The following is a 21,958-nucleotide window of genomic DNA, read 5'->3' as shown; positions in this document are numbered from 1 at the left end:
TTATTCAAAAGACTATATGACTAAACTAAAATCAAAATTTGCTTCCAAAATCAACACTGGCTTCAAAAAATGTAATATAATATATTATAAAAAATGACTCTCGCCTGCCCCCTATAGCCCCGGGCATCTTCAACAACAACAACAGTGACTATGCGTCGCCCCCCCACCCCGTGCCAGCCTACAGCTGCCCTGCAGTTTACCAGCGCACCACAGGGGGGCGCTGCAGGACCGTCCCCACCCCAGGCAGGACCGTCCCCACCCCGGGCAGGACCCCTCCTCACACGGCGCCCTCTAGCCCCGCCCCCGTGCGGTGCCGACGACATAGAGGCCACGAGGCTCCTCCCCCCCGGCCTGACGGACACCTGACATCCAATCAGAGCCCGGTGAAGCTGCAGCCTCAGCAGAAAGCGTCCAACCAGAGCCCAGTGAAGCTGCAATCTCACCAGAAAGCATCCAATCGGAGCCCTGTGAAGCTGCAGCCTCAGCAGAAAGCGTCCAATCGGAGCCCGTTGAAGCTGCAGCCTCAACAGAATGCGTCCAATCACAGCCCGGTGAAGCTGCAGCCTCATCAGAAAGCGTCCAACCAGAGCCCAGAGCAGGTGAGACATCTACAATCACAGCTCTTTAATTATTTTCCACAATTTTAATGTGGTGTTTACCCTTGACTTCTATTTACTATTATACAACAGGTCGTTTCGAGGAAGCAATCTAATTGGTTGAAACAGCTTTCTAGCCGTGCTTAAACCACGGCAATGGCACGGCTAATCAAAACGAAGAATTCAGCCGTGCTTTTCTCTCAGAGTGCAGCAGACTCGGTGGCTACGCTAGCTAGTTTCTTGGGACATTTGTGGTCGTCGTGGCTACATCTGTCATTGCAAAAATACAATTTTTCCGTTTTAAGGGTAACTGTTGTATAATTGCAATGTTACACTCGAGGGTGCGATACCTTTCGGAACTCGAGTTCCTACGGCAACGCAGGTGTGCATTAATGACGATAAAGAACACCCTCTCGTGTAATATTGCTTCATTTAAACGCAGCAGCGTTACTTTATCTCTGAAGGGTTCAGGGTTCTTCATTTAAACGCAGCAGCGTTACTTTAGCCCTGAAGGGTTCAGGGTTCATCATTTAAACACAGCAGTGTTACTTTATCCCTGAAGGGTTCAGGGTTCATCATTTAAACACAGCAGTGTTACTTTAGCCCTGAAGGGTTCAGGGTTCATCATTTAAACACAGCAGTGTTACTTTATCTCTGAAGGGTTCAGGGTTCATCATTTAAACACAGCAGTGTTACTTTATCTCTGAAGGGTTCAGTGTTCTTCATTTAAACGCAGCAGCGTTACTTTAGCCCTGAAGGGTTCAGGGTTCATCATTTAAACACAGCAGTGTTACTTTATCTCTGAAGGGTTCAGGGTTCATCATTTAAACACAGCAGTGTTACTTTATCCCTGAAGGGTTCAGGGTTCATTATTTAAACACAGCAGTGTTACTTTATCTCTGAAGGGTTCAGGGTTCATCATTTAAACACAGCAGTGTTACTTTATCTCTGAAGGGTTCAGTGTTCTTCATTTAAACGCAGCAGCGTTACTTTAGCCCTGAAGGGTTCAGGGTTCATCATTTAAACACAGCAGTGTTACTTTATCTCTGAAGGGTTCAGGGTTCATCATTTAAACACAGCAGTGTTACTTTATCCCTGAAGGGTTCAGGGTTCATCATTTAAACACAGCAGTGTTACTTTATCTCTGAAGGGTTCAGGGTTCATCATTTAAACACAGCAGTGTTACTTTATCTCTGAAGGGTTCAGGGTTCATCATTTAAACACAGCAGCGTTACTTTATCTCTGAAGGGTTCAGGGTTCATCATTTAATCACAGACACGTGACCTGTCACAGACATGTGACCCGTCATAGACACGTGACCTGTAAGAGACATGTGACCTGTCAGACACGTGACCTGTCAGACACGTGACCCTGTCACAGACACATGACCTAGCTGTCACAGACACGTGACCTGTCACAGACATGTGCAGAGCACGTTCGGTCAGGAAACTAATATCAGTGCAGTTGTTGGCGGCCGTCCATTGGGTCCCAACTCCACGCCCACATGCACTCATCCAATCACAGGTCCGTGTCCACATGCGGACACGTGACCTGTCGCAGACACGTGACAGGTCTCATCCATTCCATTCTCAGACCGCTCCATTTGATTTCGAAAGTTTGCACTGCACTCATTCCTGCTTACTTTGCTGCTGCTCTCACAAACTGCTGTTCAGACTGACTCAGACCCCCCCCCCACAGACCTCGGACATGGTCCTGACTCAGACTCCCCCCCCCCCACACAACGGACCTCGGACATGGTCCTGACTCAGACTCCCCCCCCACACAACGGACCTCGGTCATGGTCCTGACTCAGACTCCCCCCCCACACAACGGACCTCGGACATGGTCCTGACTCAGACTCCCCCCCCACACAACGGACCTCGGACATGGTCCTGACTCAGACTCCCCCCTCCCCCCCATGGACCTCGGACATGGTCCTGACTCAGACTCCCCCCTCCCCCCCATGGACCTCGGACATGGTCCTGACTCAGACTCCCCCCCCACACAACGGACCTCGGACATGGTCCTGACTCAGACTCCCCCCTCCCCCCCATGGACCTCGGACATGGTCCTGACTCAGACTCCCCCCTCCCCCCCATGGACCTCGGACATGGTCCTGACTCAGACTCCCCCCTCCCCCCATGGACCTCGGACATGGTCCTGACTCAGACTCCCCCCTCCCCCCCATGGACCTCGGACATGGTCCTGACTCAGACTCCCCCCCCACACAACGGACCTCGGACATGGTCCTGACTCAGACTCCCCCCCCCCCACACAACGGACCTCGGACATGGTCCTGACTCAGACTCCCCCCCCACACAACGGACCTCGGACATGGTCCTGACTCAGACTCCCCCCTCCCCCCCATGGACCTCGGACATGGTCCTGACTCAGACTCCCCCCCCACACAACGGACCTCGGACATGGTCCTGACTCAGACTCCCCCCTCCCCCCCATGGACCTCGGACATGGTCCTGACTCAGACTCCCCCCTACCCCCCATGGACCTCGGACATGGTCCTGACTCAGACTCCCCCCTCCCCCCCATGGACCTCGGACATGGTCCTGACTCAGACTCCCCCCTACCCCCCATGGACCTCGGACATGGTCCTGACTCAGACTCCCCCCTCCCCCCCATGGACCTCGGACATGGTCCTGACTCAGACTCCCCCCCCACACAACGGACCTCGGACATGGTCCTGACTCAGACTCCCCCCCCCCACACAACGGACCTCGGACATGGTCCTGACTCAGACTCCCCCCCCACACAACGGACCTCGGACATGGTCCTGACTCAGACTCCCCCCTCCCCCCATGGACCTCGGACATGGTCCTGACTCAGACTCCCCCCTCCCCCCCATGGACCTCGGACATGGTCCTGACTCAGACTCCCCCCTCCCCCCCATGGACCTCGGACATGGTCCTGACTCAGACTCCCCCCTCCCCCCCATGGACCTCGGACATGGTCCTGACTCAGACTCCCCCCTCCCCCCCATGGACCTCGGACATGGTCCTGACTCAGACTCCCCCCTCCCCCCCATGGACCTCGGACATGGTCCTGACTCAGACTCCCCCCTCCCCCCCATGGACCTCGGACATGGTCCTGACTCAGACTCCCCCCTCCCCCCCATGGACCTCGGACATGGTCCTGACTAAGACCCCCCCCCCCCCCCCCACGTCCCTCGGATATGGTCGACTACAACACTAGATGTTAGGCTAATTCTTTCCTTCTTTTCACTCTTTTATGTATTTATTGTTGCAACTTCTCTTGTTCTCACCTCGGCAGCTGGTGGAGCCCACGCTAGGGGGCGCCATGGAGCAGGCGGTGGACAAGCTGCAGGGACTCACGGTGGCCACCGGGGTGTGGCGGCAACGCGCCCCTCCCCCTCCCCCTCCTCCCAGGACCTCCTCCATCTTGCCTAAGGCCACGACGCCCGTCGCTCCTAAACTCCGCCTCCACCTCTCCTCCTCCTCCTCTTCCTCCTCTTGTTCCGCCTCTTCCTGTCCTTCAAGCCGATCTACCTCCACGTCGTCCGGCTCCTCCGGGCCCACGCCCCCTTCTGCCCAGGCCCCTCCCCCAGCCGCCGGCCTGAACGGGGTGGCCTCTGGCGCCGCCCGGAGGCCGGCCGCTGCCGGTGACGGACGCATGCGGCTGAACAACGGAGCACTCCCTCCATGTTCTCCTGTGGAGGAGCGAGCGTACCGCCAGGCCACCGGCTGTCTGTCTACCAAGAAGAAGAAGAATAAGAACAAGAAGAACAAGAAGAAGAAGTAGAAGAAGAAGGGAGCGGAACTGTCGCCCACTTCTCCTCTGAACACTCAAGAACTGAAGCTAATGCATGGTTGGCTGTGTGGAGTCTCCACCCCGCTAATGCATGGTTGGCTGTGTGGAGTCTCCACCCCACTAATGCATGGTTGGCTGTGCGGAGTCTCCACCCCGCTAATGCATGGTTGGCTGCGGGAGTACAGTGTTGACAGACAACCCCTTCAACCAATCAGCCGTAACAAAAAAAACTGACATCATCATCTCCAGTCTCCACTCTCCAATGAACGACACTAGCCCGCAACACGGAACCTGATTGGGTGACTCCAAATTGATTTAGCGGGCGAAACAAAAAGTGAGCTCATCTCCAGTCTCCAATCAGTGAAGGACACGAGGCACGGACAACAGACCCATGATTGGGTCATCTCCACTATCCAATCAGTGAAGGACACGAGCCCGGACAATGGACCCTGATGGGTCATCTCCAGTCTCCTAATTTGGAAGAGTATGAAGTCACTCCTCTCTATATGATATTACTTGTTTGTCCTAATAGTAATAGTAACTAGAAAAGACGCAATTTTGAAAAATTGCAAAGTGTGGTTGCCGCAGTCGCTTACATGGGCCCTTTGCTACAACCTCTGTCCAATTTTCCTTGACTCCTTGACTCTCTTGACTCTCTTGAAAAGTAATTTGAAAATGTCTATATTGAATACATTTGAATAGTTTGGTCATCTGCCCCCGCAAGGGGATTTATGTCCCGATTGTAAAACATAGATTGGTTACGCAACCAACAACAGCCAATTATCTACTACAAACGTTATGCAAAGCTCGGCCAATCACAGCAGAAGTTAGTTACTCCGGAAAAATTATAGTTAAGTGTGACAATAACTATAGTCTGCAACCACACTAATTACTTGTGCAAGCAGAGCGCGCAAGTAGGCTACTGCGATCGGCTGGGTATGTATGTCGGTGTTGTCCACCGGCCAATGGGTATTATATGTATGTAGGTTACTGTATGTTGGTGGCCGTGCATAGACTACTTGTGTGCATGGTCCTGATTCAGACTCCATCATCATCCATCACCATTCCATCATCTCAGACATTTTTGACATCTGAAACATTTTCTAAATACTAATTTAAGCACATTTTACTTCAGACAAGCTAGTATTGCGTATAGCTTTTTTCTTTATTGTTTTATCACTTTCATGGCTTGACCCTGTCTTATCGCTGCTTGCAGCTATATTTATTATTATTATTATTATTACTAAACTGTTATGGTTGTGGTGGATATATGCAGGACAATTATTTAAAAAACTGTTTTAATTCATGGTGATCTCGCCCTTGTCTGTTATATCAGTGGTTCCCAAACTTTGTCATGTCAAGGACCCCCAAATTGACACTAATTAGCCCGCAGACCCCCATTTGAAGAGACCGCCACTTAATTACTTACTTACTTTTTTGGAGTTGTGCTGTATTATATAAATTATGTTCATCATGCTCTTTTTATTCTGTATGTAGGCCTATGTTTTGCACTGGAGCTGTTGGACAAAACAAATTTCCTTCGGGACCGCCATATGAGAAGATTTTTTATTTGTATGGCTCTAACAGTGATTCTCAACCTGTTTAATTTCAAGGACCCCCAGTCTGACATGCATTTAATGCATGTCAAACTGGGGGTCCTTGAAATTAAACAGGTAGAAGTTCTATACCGACCCCCATTTAATGACATTTCTATCATGGGACTCCCAATTTATATTGTCAAATCAATGTTAATATAACTGAGAGTGTACAAATGGAACCAAACGTCGTTCCAAACCGGGTTACTTTTTTGGAGTTGTGCTGTATTATATAAATTATGTTCATCATGCTATTTTTATTCTGTATGTAGGCCTATGTTTTGCACTGGAGCTGTTGGACAAAACAAATTTCCTTCGGGATCAATAAAGTAGCCTATCTATCTATCTATCTATCTATCTATCTATCTATCTATCTATCTATCTATCTATCTATCTATCTATCTATCTATCTATCTATCTATCTATCTATCTATCTATCTATCTTTAGCCCGGGACCCCCTGGAACTGCCTCAAGGACCCCTGTGGGTCCCCGGACCCCACTTTGAGAACCACTGTGTTATACAGTTCATCCTTCTGAGCAGAGGCAGGAGTAAAGGGATTGTGACATAAAAATATAAATAAAGTTTTCGTATTATATATTTTTTGGTTTTCTGAGCTGAATTAATTGCACCCAAAAAAACATTTTTTTTTAACATTCAGCAGATTTTCTGTCGTCTGGTCTTTTCTGGCTCCAACAAGTGCTCTGATTTTGCCTGTGGACTGTGAGGTAAGAGTCCACAAATCCCATAATTGTATGACATAACAATTTGCCAAGGTGTTCACTGTTGAGGGATTTTGCAGTTTTCATTGCAGCTCAAAAGGCTTCAGATCACAGAGAAAACCCCCAGACCACAGAAAAGCCACTGAATGGTCAAAGTTAAAATTGCGTGGGTGTAATTGGTGTAAAAAAAGGAAAATGTACTGCTTTCGTGTGTAATAGGATTGGTTGCTGATTGGTTGATCTGTCACAGCAACTCAGAGTTCAAAGGTCAAGGTATTTAATAAATAACATTAAAAACATAAACAATACAAAATATTCTCAATGATTTGATTAAACAATTATCAATAAAATAGTTATTATTATTATTATTATTATTATTATTTCTGTTGTTGTTCCTAGTACTTTCCACCAGGGGGCAGCACCTCACTGTACACTCCAGGAAGTGGACAGTGTTGCCATGTCTGATGATTAGAAGCATAGGCTATAGGTTTTTTGGGCTTGTTTCTAAAGTGTAGTTGTTTATTTGGGCTTGTTTCTAAAGTGTAGTTGTTTATTTGGTCTTGTTCCTAAACTAAAGTGTAGTTGTTTATTTTGGTTTGTTTCTAAAGTGTAGTAGCTTATTTTGGCTTGTTTTTCCTATGTTGTTTACTATAAACCATAGATATGTTTAGGTTTAAACCAGTGTACATTTCCATGTCAGAACCCCCAGAATGTACACTCTAAACCATGGGTTCTCAACTCGTGGGTCGCGACCCCTCTGGGGGTCGCCAAATTATTTTGGGGTGTCCCCAAAGTATTTAAAAAACATATATATATTTGTTTTGCAACTGAATGGCTGGAAAATGGAAATGAAGAGTTTACATATAGACGTCTAGTACACATATACACCTTCCCTAATGATGATCTGGTTTCAGTATTTATTTATAGTGTATTGTCTCTATTATTAAGATTATTGTAGCAGTCAAATTATATTGGCGGTCGGGAGGGGGTGGGGCAGGGGTCCCGAGACACTGCCAAAGCATCTCCGGGGGTCCCCGGCCAAAAACTGCTCTAAACATATTGTGCCTATTGGCACAATTGTGCAAAAGGACCCCAGACCACAAACCTGCAAAAAAGAGGTTTCAACCTTACTACTACTTGTACTACTAGTAGGCCTACTTTGTAGAGGAAATTATGTAAAAAAATAAAATAAAAATAAAGCTAATTGTGTTTATAATAATAATAATAATAATACAATTAAAATAATAAATTCATAATTTACATTTGGGGGATATCTTTCACAATAATAAATAAAACATGTTCTAGACATTCTAATGATCACAACAATGATCAGAGTCCAGAGATTTTGAAGTTGTCTGAATTGTTTATATTTATATGCAAATATCATGACCAATGACATATTGCAATGGCATTGCAATGAACATGAACATAAACATATGTTAATATTCCACATTGTCACTTTTTCTTCTTTTTTTTGTCAAAATAGCCGATGCGACGCGTTGTGAGCTTGTAGATCTGCTATTTTCAAATAGCCTACAATCTAGATATTACAGCCTGACTTGCTTTTCTGGGGGACATGGTTTTACAGACATGGTTTGCTTATTTCTCTCGTCGAACACAACCTGGCAACAGTCCAAACAGCCAAAGTCCAAACAGCACAAAGCGGCACTTCAGATCAGCTCTGGTTGTTTTGTTTCTTCTGGTTCCTTCCATGAACATAATGTTACATTGAAATCCACTAAATGTTCATCCAGGTGAGTCTTATTTTTACATGTTGGCCGTGCTTAAATCTATTTCATGTAATCAATCGCGCCAGCAGGGGCAGGGAGTCCGATCGTTTATTGACTTGTTATTGTAGCTTTCGTTTGAAGTAGCTACCATTCCACATAATGTGAATATATATATATATATATATATATATATATATATATATATATATATATATATATATATATATATATATATATATATATATAATAACAATCAATCAATATTCTTCATTATGCTGTATGATTATGATAGATATCGTAGCTCTGTTATTTTTAACAGGAGTTGACGGAGTTGAATGACTAAATGAAACCCACAAATTTAGTTTGTGTCAATAAGACATGAACCTGGACATATTATAACTGTTTAATACAGTGCAGGTTTTCAACCCTTTTCATTTCATGGCCCATTATTTATTGGGCTTTTGAGCCACGGACCACCATTACATTTATTTATAGCCTCTCAGATCCAAAACTTTTAATATTTAATTGTTGTCGTTGAATTCTCTAATTGTGTAGGTCTACGTCTTGTAAATTAAGTAATGCAGATGTTTAACAAAAATAGAACTTCTGAGAGCATCAAATGACACCAAATGGACCCGTACGGGTCATTTTACACTCAAGAGTTATCCTAAAGGTCCATTTGGTTACCAACTCTCCATCATTTAGCTCATGGGGACCACATGGAACCCCCTCAAGGACCACTGGTGGTCCCCGGACCACTGGTTGAGAACCACTGGTTTAATATATTGTGATTGATACGTGCATGGGCTCGTTTTTCTTTTTTTAGTTTTGTTTGTTTTTAAATTACTGACGAAGCCCATAGCCATATAGAACCGCAGACTTTATTGAATAAAAAAACCTGTGGGGCTTAATAAAATGACAACTTTTACACCATTATCCAAATTAATTCCTTATTATATTTTATTTTTTTACATTTTGGGGAAAAAATAGCTCTTTTGCAATGTGAAATGCCACCGAATTCTTAATAATTTTCCTTTCCTTTATTATGGGCCAACTTGTGAAAGCTGCATGCTTTTATTGTGAAGGGTCTCGGTTCTTCCCGTTGTGGACGCAACGCGTTGTGAGCTTGTAGATCAGCTATTTTCAGCATGGAACACGTGTACGACGAAGAATAAATCAGGCATCACTGTGCTTCTGTGGAGGGAGAGAGATATATTTTGTTTCTCCGAACGAGGCGATCATGTATGGACAGTTGGACACATATGACATACCTCATCGACACAAAAATAACAAGCAATTGGAATCTATTTTTCGTGGCACATTATAAACATGTTTACTTTACCTCCTCAGTGTTTGGGTCGGGACATGTAGGACTGTATGTGTCTGCTGTCAGGTCTAAATGTGTTGATCAATGTCCCGTTGTGTTCTCCAGGTTCCGTGTCTGTCGTTCCGTCAGCCGTACGCCGGTCTGGTCCTGAGCGGCGTGAAGACGGTGGAGACGCGCTGGCGGCCCGTGTTGAGCGGCGTGCACGGCGGCACGCTGGCCGTGCACGTGGCCCAGCGGGACTGGGAGGGGCGTGACGATTGGACGACACTGATGGCCGACGCCCTGGGCATGGACCACGCCCACATCCAGGTAGGGATGGAGCTCGAAAAAAGCCGATAACAAGCTTATCGAGTACCCGGTATCCGGTATCAATAAGCTTTGGGCTTATCGAGTACCCGGTATCAATAAGCGTTTGGCTTATCGAGTACCCGGTATAAATAAGCTTTGGGTTTATCAAGCCTGTTATCGAGCATATCCGCCCATGATGATATTATTTTCCAAAAGTAAAACGGTCAATTACCTTCCTTCTGTTAGAAAAGTACTGTATTTGAACTTGAAGGCCTTAGTAAAAGATACCGGCTCTGTTCAGAATGTCTCCCGTCTTTCCAAAAATAATAGGAAATACTCGATAGTGGGCTCGATTAGAACCCGGCTCGATAAGCCTGATCGATCAGGTGCTCGTTATCAATGGGAAACTAACGAGCTCCATCCCTGCATACAGGAGCTGCTGGAGTCCGGGGAGAGGTTCGGCCGCGGCGTGGTGGCAGGTACGAACTAACGCTGCGGCTCTCAAAGGTCTCGGCAGAGTCGGGGCACGCACACCTGCAAATTACTTTTCATCCACGGCACCACCTAAATTACACCGATAACTTTTATCAATGTAATAAGCCAAGAAATAGCCGATCTACAAGCTCACAAGCTTTTGGTTTATTCGAATGATATTGAATGAACCATTCCAACACCAAAAGAGGTTCCCGCCCAGAGTGGGATAAAAAGCCAATTTGAATGACTTCCTTTGAACGAAAACATGCTGCGTGATGACGCAGCACGGGCCGAAGAAGAAGAAGTTCGATTCCCATCGCTGCGCGTTCCTCCAAAAACAGTTGGCTTTGATTACAGTACTATACTTCGTTTTTAATCTCATGCAAGATGACATCCAGACAGTGTGTAATTGCTCATTTGAAACTTAACGCTTAGTCCGCCATTAGCGTAGATCTACATCAATCACCTGTATCTCCTTTTCTTTGTCCCAGATGGCATTTTTGGTCAAAACAAGCTTTGTTCCACGGCCGGGAGCCGACGCTGTGATCCTTCTGCATCATGTACTAGCAGAACCTGCGGCAAACATGTACTTATGTTGCATCGTCACACACCCCTAACATGAGATCATAACATCCAGTTTGGAGTTTTGGCTCTTCAAAATAAGCGCTGAACAGGGAAAAATGCTGGCGTGAATTATATCAATCATTATCAATAAATGCTGGCGGCCTGAGCGTTAATCGGCACACTAAAATATGTATTTAAAAGACACCTTGTCCGTGTCTTGTGTCTTGTCTGTGAGTAATGGCCGCCCCAATGAATTTCCAATAGAAGTCACATGGTTTGACCAAACATTTCTGTTTGATGGCTGTGTTCAGGCCTTGATGCCGTCGTAATGAAAAATGCGTTTCAGCAAGTGTAGCTTGTAGATCGGCTATTTTCAGCATGCAACCAATTGTACAAAAATACTGGATCTCTTGTCCACTAGTCCCTTCCTAACATTTTAGTCTAGTGTTTATTTGGTGACGAAATTGTCAATATATTTAGTCTTAGTTTTAGCCATCGTAGCTTAGTTTTCATTTAGTTTCCATTTAGTTTTCGTCAGTGGAAAAAAGGTAGTCGACGAACATTTTTCGTCATAGTTTTAGTCGACGAAATGAACACTGCCTGCCGTTTGTTCCTGGAGAAACAGCGTCGTGTGTGTTTGTGTTCCAACTCGTTAAAGGCCTGGTGGACGTGGGCCGGACTTGGCAGTGCCCCGCCTCCCTGCCGGAGGAGGAGCTAATGGCCCTGGAGCGATCCGCCCTTCTGATTGGCCTGGAGGAGAAACACCTGACCCGTCTGTCCAATCCCCGATGGCTGAGGGCCCCGGTGTACAGCCGTGGACACAAGGACCTGTGGACCGTGGACATACCCACACAGCTGCTGGCTGACTAGACTGGAACTCACCTATGCTTTTTACAGCATAGGCAGCAACTATGCGCAGCTGCTGGACATGAGACTAATTAATTAGAGAGGTGTGTGTGTGTGTGTGTGTGTGTGTGTGTGTGTGTGTGTGTGTGTGTACACATGTGTACGTGTGTGCGTGTGTGTCAATTTAACAAAGGTGCAGACGATCAGAAATCAGCAGAGAGTGAGCGACGTTTGCACTACTCTATGCCGAATTGAAGTGGAAATAAAAACGTCAGGGTTTCCGAGGCTGCTCACTGACGCACACACACACACACACACCCCTGCTGACTGAGTGACTGACTGACTGACGCACGCACAGACACACACACGCTGGCTGACTGACCCATGCACGCACGCTAGTGCTGCACGATTCTTGCTCGAATGTTGAATGTCCATTTTCCTCCAGAAGAAATGAGATCAAAATTCTCACGCAGTTCTCATTTATTTCCATTTTATTTAGTCTGTAGTTGCTGAACTGTTACTACGCTGAAACAAGCTAATATTCATTAGATCTGCCTACGTCACGTCGCAGAAATCGAACGCATGTACTGTATGTACAGTATGTAAAATGTAACGAGCGGCGCCTAATATATGTGACCAGATTTGACTGAGGGTCTGCCATCCTGCAAACTACAGCTTTTCACCAGAGGAGAAAACCTTCTTTTTTATCCAAAATTAGTTTATAGTAATGTTGAGTCCACAGAATTGAACCTTTCAAGCCTGTTTCTCTGTTTCTCTGCAAGACATTACTCTATAAGCCATATCTCCAAAACTGGTGGCTCAAACTGAACAACCAATATGTCAATTTGAAGCTATGATTCCCTGCTTTCATATGACAAATTTAGTCACATATTTCCTTTCGCCCAGAAACCTGGAAACACACAGAAACAGCAGAAAGCTGTTAAACCAGAAGCCTATGAGAGAATTGTAGGCCTACTATATCTTTGCTCCCTATCGGCACAAATGACACAAAGTATTTCGTTAAAATCTAAGAAAATGTGATTGTGGGTGTCCTGTCCCTTTTTAACAGTTTGACTGTTTTTTACGATTAACCCGCATTTTAATCAACCCCCCTTCACTGCCGAGATTGTTGTATTACCTTTAGAGCATACGCTGAATTATTTGGGCTTTTAATCCGCGAAAATCCATCAAAAAAAAGCTCCCGTGGTTTGTTATGATCTGTGTGTAGCATCCACCATCTTGGTGCACCCGGAAGACGCACACAAGATTGGTTTCAATGAGGCGTTGCACCCAATGCATTTCCATTGGCCTCAATTTCCCAGAAGCCCTAGCAGCCCACAGCATGTGACGATTTCCGGTTTCGTCATCACAGCGAAGGCATCCAGTCTCATACTCCGCGACGAAGACGGATTTTCTTTTGATTCATTACATTACGGCGGATTAAACACATAAAACAAAAGGCGGGTATGTCCGATACGGCAGCGACATTAACCTGGAGTAATCCATTCCCGGCACGGAAACTGTTTAAAAGCAAAAACATAAGAGTAACTAAAAAATATAGCTGCAAGCAGCGATAAGACGGTGCCAAGCAATAAGGAAAATCACACCTGTGTGAGGTTGTGAACCGAGCGGTGCAGGCTGCTCAACAGTGCCACTTTAGGTCAGCCAGCGGCTTTGCAGCTGTTCGTACCCCAAACAGACCCTCTTATTGTGCATATTGCATGTAGTCTTGTTCGTATTGCTGCATTCCTTGGCTCCTATCTTATCGCTGCTATCATTTCTATTTGTTCAGAAACGGTGGGTCCAAATTCATCAGCTTCCAATTCCGATGTTGTCTGCAAATGGCATTGTTTCATCAGTTTATTTTACTTGTTTATCTTGTAGGGATTTCTGTTTACTAAAAAAGCCAGAGAGACAAAGGAGAAGTACCCAGCTCGATTACCTTTTTTTTGTGAAAAGTCATGATGAAATATTAAAGAAGGGTACCTCAAGTTGCCATGTTTTGCTGTACTTCAATGTATTTTGATGAGAAATATATATTTTTATGGAATATTTTACATTGGGTAAAATATACCTGTGTTTAGTAATGGTGTGACAAAAATATATTTAGTGTTCTAGGGTTAAATAAGTACAATATATCGTTGAACCTATTTGGAGAACACAGCCTTGATATTGTTATTATTGAAAAAAAAAAAACATTTCTAGATTATTATTATTATTATGGATTTTGGTGAAGTGCCAACAAAAGGTTTCTATTATAAATACTTATTGGCCCAACATCATAATTCACATTGTGGTTGTTTGCAAGGGCCATCGCATGGTGGACATTTTTTGTCACCATTCCATGTTTGCCGAGGACACACAGAATGAGTATTAGCAGAAACCCATCTAGAGATAGCCCTGAATGACAATAACAGGTATGTAACTCTGAGAGTGTACAAATGGAACCATCTGGACCCTTACATTTGGTTCCATTTGTACACTCAGAGTTTAAGGACCACTCACCACTTTTCAACCTATCTTCATATAATTAGTCCTCACTAATGTTCATGATAAAATACCACAATTTATTTCCTACTCTGCCTGTCTCATAGAAGCGCTGTGGGTAGTTCAGAATCCCGTCCACCATGAAGTGACATCATCGTTAGGCAGATTTATTTTAAAACAATATATATTTTTACAAATATTTAGATTTGTATTATCGTGATAACGATGGCTTCCATTTTCACATTGCAACTTTTCAGGAATAGAAAGCCTGCTGATTGTATTAGCTTGGATTCCCCATCGATGATGTCAATGGTGGACGGGTTTCTGAACTGCCCAAAGCCCTCCTATGAGACACAGACTCAGAGTAGGAATTTTTTTTTGCTATTTTATCATGATCATTAGTGAGGTCCGATTATATGAAGATAGGTTGACAAGTAGTGAAGTGGTCCCTTCAGGGGTCCTTGGAAATAAAACATTGGAGCACCACTAAGTAGCCTACTAGTGCAATCCTAATTTGTCATAGTGTTGTAGTGAATTAGTGTCCTAATTAAACCTGGAGACTGACATTCAGTATTGGGTCTTATGATCAAAATAAGAACATTATAATGGTGTGTATAGTCTTTGCAATGGACACATTTTGTTTGTGTACAGTGTGATAGCCTGTGGCTGTATGTATAATTACTTGCGCAAGCAGAGCGTGCAAGTAATATTATCAGTCAGGTGCTACGATGGATGTGTATGTCCCTTAGCAGCATATGATATGACGTCATATGCTGGTACGGTACATACGGAAGCAGACCCTGCAGACGTATGTCCCATGACGTGATGAAGATATGTACCAATGCCAGGGTATAATCGGGGTATAATTGGTTTACGATGGTGACGTAATGATGACATGTTTCAGTGTCGGGTGGATTAAAGGTAATGCCCCTATATACATGTATGTAATCTGACACCACTGCCATAACAGGCATAAGTAATCATTACCATACTTCACAATACTACTTTTTTTCCTCCAAAAGCAAGGTACGTAGCAAATGGCTAAACCTAATATTTCAATATTGCAAATGTTCTGAGAGGCTGATTTGAAAGTTTGTAGCGGTTTACAGTACTTGCACGCTCTGCTTGCGCACTAGGCCTTCTTGTGTGCAAGTAGGCACTCGACAAAGTGCAGTTCTAGTTATTCTTGTGTTCGATTTGTAGTAATATCTATATAATATAATAATCAGTATACTGCTTATTATGAGTTTCCTTGGACATGTTACTGTTTGGCAATTGTCCTCCGCAGAAGATTTCCTTCGTGGGCCACCGTCCTGTGGGTGTGAATAGGCCTGATCACCCGACGTTCCCCATTGGCCAGGCGGGACTTTTCTGTCTTCCTGGAGTGGCAACAGCTCTTCGAGTAGGGACTTTAAGCAATGACTGTTTCAGATCGGTGACGCTATGTGGAAGTACGGCGGCTATGACGCCGTCGCAGTCAAAATCGTTAAGCAAACAGCCATCGGCGACGGCGGTTGCCATGGTGACGCGCGTCCATGCAGCATGTGTCAAACATAAACACATTATTACTTGCGCAAGCACTAGTTTCACCCAGGACGCGTATGCACCGTCCAGGCACTTTTGATGCGTATGCACCGTCCCAGCAAATTACGTAACCTAACGTATTTGTAGGGTTCTTTCAAACATAACCCCCAACTGTTACTTTTCAGGAAACAGGGGGAGAGAGCACCGTCTCCCGATGGTCCGCTCCAGTAGCCTGGTTAATAAACCAGACCGAATCAGCCGTTGGCAAAAAGAAATTGCCTACCGGCGGATTTCGGTCTGGAGAGGCTCAATTTTACGCCCATTTCCTACTCCAGAGAATGTGGCCTCCAATAGGGACACGGTATGCAATATGGGCGGGCTTTGGTACAGTGACGTTCAATGCTTGAGACGTTTGACTGACAGTAGCTCTGACCAATTGCGTCAAAGAGAAAATGTTTCCCTGGAAATGAAATCCAAGCTGAGCCTCCCCAGACTAATATCCCGCGGATCCGTGCGATATTAGTCTGGTTTATTAACCAGGCTACCGCTCCAGCACCTTGAGGACTTGAACCTGCCAACTGTGAACTGTCAGTAGCAGAGGCAACCGATGAAGCGCACCACACCATTGAGCCAAGGCACCTTAGGGCATACAGCAGATGTCTCCTGGTGCTTTTGAGTTTTTATTTTTTATTCAAGCCTTGAAAAGTTCAAAGTACTCGAGCAGTGTGCTATATAGGAGCAATGGGACTTGAACATGGAATGTCCGTACAGAGAGATTGATCATTAGACCATTGCACCATCAGTCAGACACACAGTGAACATCAACTAGTAATTGTGTGTGTTAGCCCTCAGTTAGCAAAGTTGAAACACTCCAGCATTAAGCTATAGGAGAACAGGGATCTGAACATGTAGAGGTGTATTAACTGAAGGCTATTGCATAGCAGTGGCTCACAGCCTCAGCCTGATGACCTCAAAAGTCTCATATCTCCCCTGAGCCATAGGCAGTTGCTTTGGCTTAGTGGTTAAGATGTTGGCCTTCAGTGCAGGGGACCTGTGTTTGATTCCTGGGTGTTACACTATGTGGCAGTTGAGACTGAGGCCTCTTTTAGACGGCGACCATCTCCATATAACACGTCAAAGTCCCGTTGCGTTCTCATTTTTTCTTACCCTTTACACGAGAACGCACAAGTTATGATATAATGTGCTATTATGCTATACTGTCGCTAGGTGGCGATAACGGGCTGCCAAATAGACAGGTCACCCACACAAGAAGAAGACGCAAGCGGCGCAACACTGCTCTGGGCGCGCCAAGGGATTATATATATTTATTAAATAAACGTTGCTGCCGCGGCTGCCGTCTATCACAAGGCTTTTTATTTACATCATGGTTTTACATTCAACATCGCTGATGAGCAGCACTTTGTAGGCGAGGAGGGAGGCTTGTTCAGGAACTCCATTAATATATCATAATGATATTGCTCTGCATCAATGTAATAAACTGTGAGCCAACGTGAGCCATGATGTCATAAGTTTTGTCATAAGTCATAAGTTTTGCGGATTCACCGTTTTGCCTGTTTATATGGAGACCATAGGATACGGCGTTCTCAAAGATTTGCACTCTGGGAGGCAGTTTCACTTTGTTGCGTTTTCACCTCCTGAGAACACGGTTCTCGTCTAAATGACAGCAGCAAACGATACTTTATTTTGACGTTTTATATGAACACCATCCTCGTGTAAATAGCACCTGAGACTGGAGTTTGAATTTGCAGAAAATGAGTTTAGTTTGACATTATTTATTGTGTATTTGTTGATTGATAATTGATTGTTGACTTCATTGAAGGGAGCAACTACTGTGGGGTATGGGGAACATGCCAACAGTGGGAGGGTTTGTTTAGAGAACTCTTTAATCATATTATATGGATAATTTATAGTATTATGTGACACTAAAATATGTTATGAATTGTGATGTCTCTGGACATTGGGAATGCACTGGTATACTGGTATGATTGTGGAATCAATTGCACCGGTATGATTGTGGAATCAATTGCACCGGTATGATTGTGGGATCAATCCAGGGTTGGTTTGGTCCATGGGAGGGGCCTAGCCTTTATAAGGAGCACCTGCCACTGCGGGCAATCAATGTAGGATTGCACAGGGTGCAGAGCTGTATATAGTACTTCTTTTTGTATGCTGTTTGTTGGAACAACCCTTTCATGTGAACTCTGCAAGATGAATAAAAAACGTATTGATTGTGCATCAAAAGACTTGGTTTTTCAGTACTTTTCACTATTTTTGAGCTGGTTCAGTGCCATTTGTGGGCCCACACTACTTTCACACTAGGACAAAGTGTGACACACTAACATACAAAACAGCACTCAAAGCATCTGATCAAAGTGATTCTATGTTCAACTCTCGATTCTTTCAACTTTGCTAACATACGAAAGATTGCTTCAACAGTACGAAGAGGCAGTTGTTACTGAGTGATGGTGTAGTAGGGGTTGATCAGCACAGAGAGTTAATGTTCAAATCCCACTCTTCATGAAGTTTAATGCTAGTTATTGAGCTTCATTTACTGCTATTCTAGCAGTGGCTCACAGCCTCAGCCTGACAACCACAAAACTCTAATTGTCGTAGTGGTTAAGATGTTGGCTTTCCACGTGGGAGACCACGATTCCCGGCTGTTACACTAACATACAAAAGAAGACCTCAACAGCGATAAGAAACATCTGATTAATGTGATTCTGTTATATTAACTTTACTAACTGAAGGCTAACGAACAAAAGATCACTTCAAAATGACCAGGAGACTTTGGCTGAGAGTCTCTGACTGATGGCCCAGTGGTCTAATGATCAGGCTTTCAGTACAGACATTCCATGTTCAAGTCCCTTTCCTCCTACAGCTCAATGCTGCAGTAATTTGAATTTTTCAAGGCTTGAATAAAAAATAAAAACTCAAAAGCACCAGGAGACATCTGCTGAATGCCCAAAGGTGCCTTGGCTCAGTTGGCAGGTTCAAGTCCCATGTCATCAAGGTGCTGGAGGACCATCGGGAGACGGCGCTCTCTCCCCCTGTTTCCTGAGATGTAACGGTTGGGGATTATGTCTGAAACAACCCTGTCCAGCTAACCTTTTACAATGAAAATGTCCAATTTAACATACTCTTACCACCTCTCAGTGTGCCCTTTTCCAACTGGCCTGGAAGCCAGAAATAAAAGAAGGACTTTCCCACCAAGTTTTGGGCCACCAATCAGGGCCCATTATGCAAATACACAGACTGTTCTGTCAGAAGATAATTGCCATTAAGAATGCATTGGGCGATTAAGTTAAATAACTCAGAAACTACATAACATTTCAAAGTAAAAAGTTCTAGCATGTGTCTGCACAGTAAGCTGAATTATACAAAGTGTGAATGGAGTTTACCGTATCGATCAGGCTTATCGAGCCGGCGTTCTTATCGAGCCCACTGTCAAGCATTTTCTATTATTTTGTGGAGAGACGGGAGACGACAATACATTCTGAACAGAACCAGTATCTTTTTCTATTTGTGTTGTGACTGTGAGTTTGTGGATGACCAGTGACCACCATGTAAAATTAAATGAGGATGACCAAAGGATGATAATATTTTTTGCCTAACAATAAAAAAACTATTCATTTGTGCATTAAGTGATTTGATTGATCTCTTGATCGCCTCTTGTCTTGATTGTTTAATTAAACATGATTTCATGGGGCCGCTATGCTCGTTAACATGCTTGATAAGCCCAAAGCTTTTTTCCGGGTATCGGGTTTCGAGCTCCATCCCTAGCTGTAAGTCGCTCTAGATCCACAACGCCATGCCTAATGCCTACATTGACCCCATTTCCACCGGTTGGTTCCCAATGGGAACCGGTTCAGTTATTTTTGTTCGAGCCAGAGCTCCAAAATTGGTGGGAAAAACTAGACCTATATTAAATTGTTTATAGGATCAATACAAGTAAAATAATACACGATAACGCTTCCACAGTAGTAGCTTTTTCATATTTTCGATTATTTTGCATATTTTCCTACATAATGCCTCATTTGCATATTTAAAATTTGTATTACAATAAATCATTGTCTTCGTGTAAGCACTCAACTTTAGAAGTTTCATGGTGATAACAATCTAATATAGGTATGGTTTTGCACACTCAATTCATAATTAACGTGCCAATTTTGGAACTCTGGCTCATGGACTAAAAACCAAAAAGAACTGAACTGGTTCCCATTGGGAACCAACCGGTGGAAAAGGGGCCATTGTGAATTGTAATCTCCAAAAGCACCATCAAAAAGTCCATGGGGGCGATCCAACTATCAAACTGGTCCCCAAAGACCCCACTGTCTCTATACCAGCAGTGAACAGACAAAGATGGATGTCAAATCGCCACAGCATCATGTCACCCAGTTTTATTTCATTCCAGAAATTCTTATTTCATATTGCACAGCAGCACTACTACAAGTAGTGCACTTAGGGGTTGTCACGACCCTGATCACGTAATTGGAAATCGGGGCCGATCACGTGATATTCATCGAATCGGGAGCAAAAGAAAAGAAGTGATCGGGACATCCCTATAGCATCAACATTATATCCATATCATGATATTAGACTGGATATTGTCTGTGATTTGGGATGTTGTACTAAATATCAGATCTGGAAAAGTCGGTATCCGGGAGCGAAATAACGTGATTGGGACATCCCCTAAGCGCACTACTTGTTTTGAAGGCAAATTCTAAACATTTCATAATGACAATAACTCTGTCTCTATCACCAGTGAGAGTTTTCTGTTCTCTTAACTAGGCCACAGAAAAAAAGTAGAGCAACTACTGTAACAACTTGACCGACACTGCCTGTGTGTCGACAAAATAAAGGTTAAAAACACTGAAAAACACTGCCGGTTGTAGAATAATTAATTAAACTAAGCAATGCCATTATTTTTGGAGGAGAAAAAAAAGTAACTAGCCTATGTAACCGAATACTCTTAACTGCTCAACGTACTCTAAGGTTACAAACCGTACAATGTTTTATAAATATAAAAACACAGTATGTTATGTAAAATATTCTACTGTTGGATTAAGGACACTTTGTTCTGAGTTCTCTCTCTAGACCTCTCTAAAAAGTTTGTCTTAGACAGAATAGCTAATAGAAAACAAATCATTGTCTTAGTGACAGAAACACCCGAGAAAAGCTAATAAAAAAAATAAAAAAATCACACTTGTGTGAAGTCAGGGGCGCTCTTATCGTCATGCATGCCTGTCAGCAATGCTCCACGTCCTCCCGATGGGGGCTCCTCACTGGCAGGTGAGTCAGTAGAATGAAACAGTAAGTCCTCCCGGAGGGGGCTCCTCACGGGCAGGTGAGTCAGTAGGATACAACAGTATGTCCTCCTGGTGGGGGCTCCTCACTGACAGGTGAGTCAGTAGGATACAACGGTATGTCCTCCCGGTGGGGGCTCCTCACTGACAGGTGAGTCAGTATAGGATACAACAGTACTGCAGTCCTCCCGGTGGGGACTCCTCACTGGCAGGTGAGTCAGTATATGATTCAACAGTACTGTAGTCCTCCCGGTGGGGGCTCCTCACTGGCAGGTGAGTCAGTAGCATACTCGACAGCAGTGACAACACACAATTGTCGTAAAAGACATAATTGGGGAGAACATCGGGGGGGGGGGGGGGGGGGGATGGGGGAACAAAGCGAAACAAAAACTCCAAAAGGTTGATGTTTTAACAAAGTGCAAAAACAAGTTAATTTAATTTCCCTGTTTCCTCCTGTTCAGCCAAGAACATACAGGGTCTATGTACCGCTGCCATATTGGAAATACATTTGATTGTAAATGCATTGGGCAGATCACTTACTTCATTGCACTGGTAAATGCAACACCGGAGCTGTAATAATGTGGAGCGGTGGCGAGTAAAAACAGAGAGAAGGGCTGGAGAACCTTGCCGTTTCCATCCGGCCACTCAGTCAGTGTTAATCATACTAATGAAGGCTCTCTTCCATTCTGGTCAAACAGA

The 21,958-nt window shown here is 44.4% G+C and overlaps 1 protein-coding gene across 2 annotated transcripts in view; it reads left to right on the top strand.

The window, feature by feature from the left end:
- Nucleotides 1-8,335: 8,335 nt before the first annotated feature.
- Nucleotides 8,336-21,958, top strand: part of LOC310867339 (protein EOLA1) — a 388,860-nt gene continuing 375,237 nt past the window's right edge. The window contains exons 1-4 of one of the 2 annotated variants that reach the window (XR_014570000.1): nucleotides 8,336-8,449; nucleotides 9,858-10,061; nucleotides 10,474-10,519; nucleotides 11,737-12,052. Coding sequence is in view for 1 of the 2 variants with exons in the window: in XM_083777305.1 (XP_083633431.1) it covers nucleotides 8,438-8,449; nucleotides 9,858-10,061; nucleotides 10,474-10,519; nucleotides 11,737-11,948 (474 nt within the window). In the remaining variant the exon portion in view is untranslated. Of the gene's footprint in view, nucleotides 8,450-9,857; nucleotides 10,062-10,473; nucleotides 10,520-11,736; nucleotides 12,961-21,958 lie in introns of those variants that run through there. The other variant, XM_083777305.1, reaches the window with a different exon arrangement.

The sequence above is a fragment of the Protomyctophum parallelum genome (genome assembly GCF_964188405.1).
Source record: "Protomyctophum parallelum genome assembly, chromosome: 11".
Lineage (NCBI taxonomy): Eukaryota > Metazoa > Chordata > Actinopteri > Myctophiformes > Myctophidae > Protomyctophum > Protomyctophum parallelum.
Note: the sequence above shows the minus strand (reverse complement) of the source record. Positions and strands in the feature narration are given on the sequence as shown.